Here is a 10,983-nt window from a genome sequence, read left to right as displayed (position 1 = left end):
AGATCGCACAGTAATGTGTAAAAATAATCATCAGGCCGTTGGCGCCCCCTGCAGGCCTTTGTTATAAAGCGTAATGTACATTAGCTCTATAGTTTATAATACATGATGTATTTTAACAATTTTGTTCAATAAAACTATATGATTTCTTGTTTACAGTTTTATCTTTACCAAATTCTGTTTTCCATTATTTTCTGGATTCCATTTGAATGGTTCCATTACATTTTAATAATCAAAAGCATCTCCAATTAATTTTTTTTTTTTTTATTTAAAAAAAAGTTTTTTTTTTCAGAAATACTGCACATTCGAAATATAGTTTAATAAAATATTCTTAAGTAAAATTTTAGATTATTTTTTTTTGTGGGAAATTAATCGTTTAGATTAATCGATAAATTAGTCGATAGATTAATCGAAATAAAAATAGTCGTTAGTGGCAGCCCTACTCTGAGCATCCGAGCGGCTCTAACTGGAGATGTGACAGAATGAGGAGGAGAAAACAAGAGGCTGTTTGGCTTCTCAGAAGCAGAAAGCAGATCCGTGCGTGTCGGTGTAAGTGTGTGAAGCAGCCGTGTGTGAGGAAACTCTGAAACATCCAAGCAGCCCTTAGATCACCTTTCCACACAAGCAATTTGCTGATGGGCATTTGGCGAGGATATTAATGTTTAATTTAGTCACAGATGCACTAAAGCATCTGAAAAAAACACAGAGCACCAAAAAGGACGCTATAGTGGTATTTTAAAACAAATATAGCAAAATAAGACCAAATAACATAATTTGTGAAAATTACTAGAAATTTCTGAGTGGATTCTTTTAACAGTAAATATAACGAAAATAATAATTTAAAAAAACAATTATTTTATGTGTACTTCTCTTTTTTTTTATTTAATCTTTATTTTATCCAAGTGAATATTGTTTCAAAGTAATTTATTTTCAGTGTACTTTTCACTTTTTAATTAAATGTTTATCTTTTTTAACAGTGAATACAATGCACAATTTAACACGAATCCAAGTTATTGAAATATATATATTTTTTTTTTTTTCAGTGTACTTTTCTCTTTTTTTCATTCAATGTTTATTGGATGTTCAGTGCAACAAATCAAAATTATTTAATTAAAAAAATAAAACTAATTGAGTGAAAAAAAACTAGTGATGTTATAGTGTGCAAAAAAGATATTTTAAGGTCTTTTAAAACAAATACAGTGAAGCACCAAAAGGTTTCAAAAACAATCCTCATACAACACTCTTAAAATCTGTAATAAGATTCAACTGTAGCCAAAATATTACTAAACAAAGCACTTTCCCTGGCAAAAAGACCATCTATTAGATAATGACAGCAGTTTGGGTGGGTGACAATGTATTTGCCAAGTATTACGTGTTGCTGGATCATCATTTTTTGTTGTTCTTGGAGCAACATCTCCATCAAACAAACATAGCCATTATTCTAATTCCTAACAAGGATGTAGATCCGGAAGAACATCCTACTCAGCAGAATGACACACGTCCTGCTTAGCAAAATGAGGGGATATATATAATGATCCAGACCGGCTGTCACCTTACCCAAATGACCTAGATAACAACCCATGTACTGATCAAAATACATTCAGTGTGACTGAATGGCACTTCACCTCAAGTCGCCTGCATGTGTTTTGTCTGGTTCAAACATAACTCCCCTAGATGTCTGTGTGAGCCAACTTTACTCATGACTCGTCTGAGATTGAGCTGAAGAAAAACAAAAGCAAAGTTGCCGTTCAAAACAAGACTTTAAAAGATAAAGCATGTCCCTGGTTGTTCACATTACATTTATTTCTTGATCTACAAGAAAACGCATTTATTTTTGCAGTAGTGACATGCATGTTGCATGGTCTCTGCTGCGTGTTTTCAAAATACTTTTGCATCATGTATCAGGTAACTAAACATCAAAGCAGTTTACTGCCCTCTATCGGTCTTAAAATGCAATGGCAAATGTAGTGATCATTTGCGTGACTGTAAGTGAAATGTTATACTTAACAGGTCAAAAATAAATCTAGTTGGGATTCACTACTGTGAGATATATCGTATTCCTTGTATGCCGATACCATGGCATACCTGCTACTAAATAAAATAAAATCAAAAACTAAAAACAAAATCAAATGAAGTAAAAAAAAAAAGTAAAACAACAAAAACAAAATCAAATAAAAAAGTTTAAAAAATAAAGTAAAATAAAAAGTAAAACAAAAACAAAATGAATAGAATAGAATAAATAAAAAAGCTAAATAGAATAATAAGGTAAAACAGAAACAAGATAAAGTAAAACAAAATTATAAAATATATAAATACAAAAATAAAATAATTTGTATTTACTTTATTCACTTTAATTATAAAAGTGTGGAGTAATTTAAATCACATATACAGTAAAAAGTTGAGTCCAACTTCAGGAATAGTTTACATTCAGCCAAACTATATCCATTTCTAACTAGCTCTCTGCCAGGTGCTGATCTCAAAAGATAAAGGTTAACCACAAAAACTAACCACATTAATGCTGCAAAATATTGTTGCAGTGACATGCATACTAACATTTGTGCATAAATATAACACGTGTCAACTATTAAAAAACAAGTCACTGTAAATTGTGCTGCTCACTCAGAAAGTCAACAACAAAGCAATAAAACTAGCAGGCAGAACGGTCGCCTGGAGATACAGCCAAACAAACCCGTCCTCATGGAGGCCACGCTTTCATACTCAACCCAGAAAGCCAAGCAACAAGCAGTGCTCTCTACTCCGAGGAAATGAAGTGAGGCGAGTTTACCCCGCTGGTTTTTACTTACAGGGTTTCCGAGAGAAGCTTCTACATTATTCACACCGACGGATCCTTAACAAAGACGGCCCGGGATGATATGAACAGAGTACCAGATCTCTGAGACGTACAGACGGGACTGTCTTCAACTCTAAAACTGCTCTGAAAGATACAGATCTAATCACAGCAGGTAAGAAAGCATCATTTCTTCACTAAATAAAGCATTTCTATAGTGACGTTGCTTTATGCTTGCCATTTTCACATATATCTGCTTTAGGCACCTACTAGTTAAGAAACTATTATCGCACTCTTCATTTTAAACGGTAAACTGCGGATTATAAAAGCTTTAAGTCTGCAGCATGTTTTGTATTTAATGTGTTTGTTTTGTTTTTCATTGCTAGGATGCACAAAGCGTCCATTAGTTAACTACAATAGATAAGAGATAACATGATCTAACAATGCAAAATGTTTCTTAATCTCAATTTCAACATTTACTAATACAGTATTAAAATCAAAGTTGTATCTATTAATGTTATTTATTGCTAATATGAACTAACAATGAACAGTTGTATTTTTTATTAACTAACGTTAGCAAAGATATAATAAATAAATAGTGCAACAAATGTATTGCTCATTGTTAGTTAACGCATTAACTAACCTTGACTAATGGGAACTTATTGTAAAGTGTTACCAGTTTTGCCTGTATTTGGGTTCAAATAACAAATAGCTTGTTCTGTAAAACAGCAATGAACAATACTTTTGCCTAATTTATTAATGTTAATTAATGACAACTTCTACTGACACATTTGTAACATTTCAAATTGTTTAAATAAAAAACATTAATTAATAAAAATGAACATTTAACAGCTTTGTTCCAAAACATTTTTGCTGCCTTCTAAGGCGTCTTAACTGAAAGACTCTTCATAGGAAGCAACTCCATGCAACAAACAAGAAACCTTGCTAAGGCAACAACAAGAATACGCTTAAACATATATATGAAATATATAAATTCTAAAAGATAAATCACAAACATCTCTCTCATGTGAAGTGCATGGGAGACTCGATTCACAATCTATTTCAGTCGAGTTTGACATTAGCATATGGCTAAGCCAAGAACACAATACTCTGATAAGCATAAACATCAATATTAAAACAGACTCTAAATCAAAGTACAAATATCCCTCCTCAATCAAAGCACACGAGAGACTCGAATTAACTGACTGAGTTTGGTGGTCACATGTTGCTAACTCAACAATACTCTAATAAGCACAAATATATATATATATATACACTGAACAAAATTATAAACGCAACACTTGTGTTTTTGCAGATATGCCACACCTGTGAGGTGGATGGATTATCTCGGCAAAGGAGAAGTGCTCACTAACACAGATTTACACAGATTTGTGAATAATATTTGAGAGAAATAGGCCTTTTGTTAATAAATTTGCAAAAATGTCAACAATTCTGTGTTTTTCTGTCAATATGGGGTGCTGTGTGTACATTAATGAGGAAAAAAAATTAACTTAAATGATTTTAGCAAATGGCTGCAATATAACAAAGAGTGAAAAATTTAAGGGGGTCTGAATACTTTCCGTACCCACTGTATAATGTGTACAATAGAGCTAAGTGCACACCAGGGTAAAACACACATTTGTCTGTATCCTGAAGTATTTTTTGTTAAACCACTAGACTGCACAATAACTCACTGCAGCACTTTAATAAACAACCTTTCGCTTTGCATATGGAAATTTGGCTGATTGCTCGTGCGATTGTGGGCAGCAACGCAAAGCAGATTCTGCACTAAGCTGATTTAATATGCTGTGTTTTTTTAAACTGTTATAGATTAATGTAGCAAACGAGAATCATTTAAATTACAAAATATATTTTGAGACTAATGTCTTGTTAAAGATTTTCAGCTTCGTTCAAAGTAATTAAATCAATAGTTTTTCAATAACCAAAGAATATGTAAAAGTATGGTATTTAGGTAAAGGCACAATAATTGACGTTATCTTTTCAGAGTGAAAGTAGCCTTGTCACCTGACCTGAATACAGCGCGCTGATTCGCTAAAATGGATTTATCGGCTTCTGTTCAAAAACAACAAGGGCGCTTGTCGGCTTCTGCAGTAAAACGTGAACGCGCGATGCCTTGAAAGTGGACAAAACCGGCTTTTTTGACAAAACGTGTTTAGGGTTCAGATCGTGCCATATGTGGAGAATAATGCACGGCAATCAGCTCTTTTTTTTTTAAAGTGCCATTTATCGTTTTTTTCAAATTAACTCTTCAGATTTTCCTTCAGGTGTGCCTTTAACCCTACCCCAGTACACTAGTAAACACACAGTATTGGGGTCACATAGTACATTTTAATTTGAATATTTTTACTGATCCATTTATTGATTTCAGTATATGAAATCATTCATTTCGCTCACCTCATCCACCATTTTAGGTGGACTTTGTCAGTGCATTATGGGATTGATTTCTTCACTAATGATAGATGCGTTGTTGCCTTAGAATTTGACCAAAACAAGATGCATTGTATTGTTCATAAATAGGGTAAAAAACATAAACAATGTTGCTTTGTTTATAGACACAATGGTGAAGGGGAAGAAGAAATCAAATGAACCATCCGGTAGAAAAATCACACTCAAGATGGCCAAGAACGCTCTGAAGGTGACCGTAGATGGTAAGCGTCGCCTCGACCTCAGTAACATGGCGATCGCCACATTTCCAAAGTGCATCCTGAAGCTCTGCGATGTAGAGGAGCTGGACCTCAGCCGCAACCTTCTCAAGAAGATCCCAGACACCATCGACAAGTTTGTGAACCTCCGCTCACTCGACCTGCACAGCAACCATCTGGAGCAGGTTCCTGCGACAATCGGCCGTCTGCATAACCTCTACAGCCTCAACCTGTGCAACAACCATCTGACTACCTCTGGCCTGCCGCATGAGCTAGGGCTCCTGAGGAACCTACGGATCCTCAACCTGGGAATGAACCGCATCGAGACCCTACCTCCACCTGTGGCTGCTCTCAAAGAGCTTCAGGAACTGGGGCTCTTCAACAACCTCCTGACACATTTGCCCAAGTGCATCCAAAACCTCCCAAAGCTGCAAAGGCTGAACTTCAAAGCCAACCCCATCCTTCCGGACGAGTCTCCAGAGGTGGACCGCATCCAGAGAGTGGAGTGTCTGTATCTAGTTCGGGAAGACTGCTTGTGTACTGACTGCCTCAAGAGGTGTAAGGAGGAAAGAGAGAAGCTAGACAGTCGAATGAGTGCCGCTTCTACACTCAAGAAGTCCATCTTTGCTGGGCTCATAACGCCAAACTCTGTAGCACAGGAGAACCAGGCTATATGGAGGTGAACGTGTAGACTAGTCTAAAGTGCCGAATAAATCCCGTCAATCCCAAAAATATTCCAAATCCACCTTGTCGGCATGTACACTCTTATAAATAAAGGTTCTTTATTGGCATCTGTGTTCCCATGAAGAACCGTTAACATCCATGATAAATGTCTGTTCCACAAAAGGTTCTTTATAGTGGAAAAATTTTCTTTTAAAGGGATAGTTCACCCAAAAATGAAAATTCTGTCATTAATTACTCACCCTCGTGTCATTCCAAACCCGTAAGACTTTTGTTCATCTTCGGAACACATATTAAGATATCAGTGGTTCAACCTAAATTTTATGAAGCTATGAGATTACTTTTTGTGCACAAAGAAAGCAAAAACAACAACTCGTCAAATAAGTCGTTATTTTTGAAGTCGAATATCTTCGATATCAAAAATATCTTAATTTGTGTTCCGAAGATGAACGAAGGTCTTACTGGTTTGGAACGACATGAGTGTGAGTAATTAATGACAGAATCTTCATTTTTGGGGTGAACTATCCCTTTAAGAACTGATCATTGAAAGGTTCTTTGGGGAACCAATAATGGTTCTTCTAACGAATAATTTCGAAAACCCCTTTTGGGAGCCTTAATTTTTAAGAGTGTATAGGTAAAGAGGGGATCTAATTCATAACACTTTAATGGAACATTCATTATTGATTTTACTCCGGTTCGCATTGAACGTGTTGACCACTGTTGAACACATTTTGTCATTTAGATCCTAATCCTGTCTAAATGTGCATTTAAATTTGCATTAAACACTGCATTACTGTTTCGTTTCATGAAATCACAATAAACTTTCCTTCATTTGAAAACAATTGTTGCATGTTCATAATGGGATCCCCAATGTATCTCTATGAGATATGAAAAAAAAGGAAGAAAAAGAGAGAGCTGTCTTTTTTTTTTTTTTGGTGTATCATTGACTTTCACATCACAAATTAAGAACATTGATTCTGTGAAGATTCAGATAACTGATGTGAAATGTAAGATAAATGACAGAAGGTAGTCTTGAGTTGTTGGGTCTGAATCCAATTCCTTACATCTCACTGGCTTTTATAAAACACAATATCAATGCCTTGTGCAATAGTCCACTAGTATTGTTTCAGTTTGTTTTGTATCATATTTGATACATCAGGCTTTTATGGCTGGTGCAGTATGATGTAGTGAGAACTAGTGGAGCTCATACTCCTCATAGACCTCAGCTTCATTCAGAGGCCCAAACTAGCAAAAATATGCAATTTGGTGCAGATGTTATCTATGTATAATGTTGGTTACTTCATGAAAATCATTAAAGATTTCACAGCAGTGTACCACAACCTGAAGGTGGACGTTTTTACAATTACACTAAAAGACATTTTACTTGCTAAAAAAAAAGCATAAACTATCAATCGGACAAAAAGCATTTGTGTTCAGGTTTATCATGCAATAGCTTCTATGCAACTCTAGGGAGCAGCAAAGAACTAAACAGCCTCAGTTCTCACTGCTGCCCCCTAAAGGAGCTACAGTGACATTACAATCACATCTGGGACGTGTGAGCATTAAACCTGTAATTTTAAGGGTTTATGATGTTGCTATGTATTTAATAAAGTTTTAGGCTACATTAATAAATATAAACGTAAAATATTTGAAGCTAAAATCTGATATGTATTCAGGAAATACCAATGATAATTAACTACTTAAATCACAATTTAGTCACTTCAAAGGGGCATGGCAATATGAGCTTAATAACTATAAATAAAGTGAGATCTGGGCAGAATGAAACTTATAAGAGCTTATAAGGTCAGCAATACCTTCCAAATACTTATGACAGTGCTTTACCAAATAGATTAATGACTTTCACAATCATCTACTTTTGTTGTGAAGAAGAACAAGTGCTGGTGAATGTTATTATGTCCATATTGATTTTTTTTTCTCATTTCTCTTGAGGAACAGTTTCCTAATTAACGCTCGGCTCAATTCTATTGATTCTCCCACACTGGCACTGTTTTGAGGATCTGCTCGTGACATGACAAGTGATTTTAAATGTCTGAAAAGATTTCTCTCTGTTTATTCAGTGAACATAAATACAGAGGATTCTTGAAATAAATAATTTGAATGAGGTCTGTAATCTGATTACTCCCACCAGAAGTCAAAGTAAACTAAACTCAGCACTGCTATTAGGCTAAAGTGGATCAAAGTGAAGCTAAAATAGTATGGAGGAACAAACATTTTCCACAGAAAATAGGCCCCGACTCTGGTGGTCCAAGTAAGAGCTGTAAAATAACACCAGAAACCCAGTAAAAACCAGCAATGGATTACTTGAAAATCACTTAAAATGTAAAAAAATAAATAAAAAAATAATAATCTGATTGATGCACTCTACATGAGTAATTATATTGTTTTTTTCACAAACATTAGACTACATCACCTGTTTCAAAATGTTAATTTCAGGAGATTTATCACTTTCCGTATAATAAATTAATTAATTAATTAATAGACCACTCTGGTGGTCTGAGTACAAGATCTGTAAAATAACACTAGTAATCCAGCAAAAACCAGTAATGTATTGCTTGAAAATCACTTAAATTAAAATGACAAAAAATATGAGTATGACGCATTCTACATGAGAAATTATACTGTTTTATTCACAAATATAACCCTACTACATCAGTCTTATAAGAGTTTCAAAATAAGTTAATTTCATAAATAAATAAATAGAAAGAAAAATAAACATCACCCTTATAAGAGTTTCAAAATAAGTTAATTTCATAAATAAATAAATACAAAGAAAGAAAAATAAACTCTGTATGTTGTGAGTACGAGTCTGTAAAATAACACCAGTAATGGATTACTTAAAAACAATCCAAATTAAAATGTTAAAAATATAAGTATAATGCATACCACAGGAGAAATTATATTGTGTTTTATTCACAAACATAAGACTTCACCCTTATAGCAATTTCAAAATAAGTTTATTTCAAGAGATTTAACCATTTAAATAAATAAATAAAATAAATAAATAGTTTCTGACTCCGGTGGCACAAATATGAGGTCTGCATTATCATTTTAAAAATCTTCTCCTGTTGCTCCATCACTGTATGTGATGTCTCTGGAGGTGCCCTCCTTAATTATTAATACTTCGTAAAATCAATAAGTCATGTGACATTGCATCTCAGTCAACTGAGCAACAACAGCACTAATCAGAATTCATCTGAACGATCGAAGGTCTATTGAACACTTGCTCCCAAATGTCATAATAGACTGACTGAGGGTTTGAAACTGCAGCATTAATGTGATTCTCAAATATGACATCTGTCATTTTGAATAAAAAATCAGTGATTCTTTTCTTCTTTTGAGTCATGTGAAAGCTACAGCCGAGGACAGACGTCAGCCAATCTTTTCAGTATAGCTTCAAGGTAATGTATCTTAAGCCTGAGCAGAATAGGATCTTTAATGAAAAAATACATATTTTCAAAGTCATGACATGTACCAGAAATTGTCCAAAACACATCTCAATATCAAGAATCCAGCAATGATGCTCTGATTATCCGACATCACTGAGAGAATAAACATCCTGACCGCTCGCAATGGACAAAGAAGCATTTCGAACAAACAGCTAAATCATCAACAAAACAGCTCATGTGGGTATAAAATGACCGGACAGTCAAGTGCATCCCATCTAAGCATCTGCCGAATAGGATGTTTATGGGAAATAAATCATTTCGTGAAAACGTAGATGGGCATTTTTCCGGGCAGACCTCACATTAGCTAGGCTGTAATTCCAGAGAGATTTTCCGAATACACAGAATCATCGCACATTTAACATACACGTCATTAAGGAGCCTCAAAGGGCACGAGTCGATAAACACGAGCTGGGAGAGAACAAAGCACTTTATTTGAGAGGGTAGAGTATATTTAGGAATTGGCAGCTCAGTGTTGGTTACCCTCGGCCTGAAGCAGCAGCTCTCGGCCCTGGTGGGTTGAATGAGGTTTTTATTGCCGTCTCATTTAGGTCTCCATCAGGGCTCTGCAGGCCTCCTCCCGCCCCCACCCATCCTTTCTGAGGAGCAGCTGTGGTCTACAGGGCTGAGCGTATTTGAATCGCACTGGTGGAGCCGCTGCTATTATCTGCCATACTGGGGGTGGCTTAGGAAAAAGACAGGGGAAGAAAAGGAAGACAAGGGCAGGAGGAAAAAAAAAAAGGGTGGAGAGAACGCTAAATGGAGATTTGAGACAGGCAATTTGAGTAATTTTGTAGTTGAGCACTCCAGTATCCAGTAAAATAACCCTAGTAATCCAGTAAAAACCAGTAATGGATTACGTGAAAATCATTTAAATAAAATAAAAAAAAATAAAAAATAACAATTTTAAAACACGAGTATGACATACTACTGTATATGAGAATTTCAAAATAAGTTAATTTCATAAGATTTATCTGTTCTTATTAAAATTAAAATAATTAAATAAAATATATTAAAGGGATAGTTCACCCAAAAATGAAAATTCGGTCATCACTTATTTATTGTGTGTGTGTGTGTGTGTGTATATATATGTGTGTTGAACAGCAATTAAAAAGTTTGGGATCAGTAAGATTTTTAATGTTTTTTAAAGAAGTCTCTTATGCTCGTCAAGGCTGCATTTATTTGATCAAAAATACAGAAAAAATATGTAATATTGTGAAATATTATTACAATTTAAAATAATGGTTTCCTATTTTAATAAACTTTAAAATACAATTTATTTCTAAGATACAATGCTGAATTTTCAGCACCATTGCTCCAGTTTTCAGTGTCGCATGATCCTTCAGAAATCATTCTAGTATATATATATATATATTATAATCAATGTCAG

At 34.6% G+C, this 10,983-nt stretch overlaps 1 protein-coding gene across 1 annotated transcript; it reads left to right on the top strand.

Moving 5' to 3' along the window:
- The first annotated feature begins 2,836 nt into the window (after positions 1-2,836).
- lrrc18b (leucine rich repeat containing 18b) lies at positions 2,837-6,170 on the top strand. Its single transcript, XM_016513284.1, has 2 exons — positions 2,837-2,960; positions 5,359-6,170. Exon 2 carries the CDS (start codon positions 5,364-5,366, stop codon positions 6,129-6,131), a length of 768 nt encoding a protein of 255 aa, XP_016368770.1. The 5' UTR covers positions 2,837-2,960; positions 5,359-5,363; the 3' UTR covers positions 6,132-6,170.
- The last annotated feature ends 4,813 nt before the right edge of the window (positions 6,171-10,983 follow it).

The sequence above is a fragment of the Sinocyclocheilus rhinocerous genome, unplaced genomic scaffold, assembly GCF_001515625.1.
Source record: "Sinocyclocheilus rhinocerous isolate Xijiao unplaced genomic scaffold, SAMN03320098_v1.1 scaffold24, whole genome shotgun sequence".
NCBI lineage: Eukaryota > Metazoa > Chordata > Actinopteri > Cypriniformes > Cyprinidae > Sinocyclocheilus > Sinocyclocheilus rhinocerous.
This window is presented reverse-complemented; position numbering and strand designations above follow the sequence as displayed.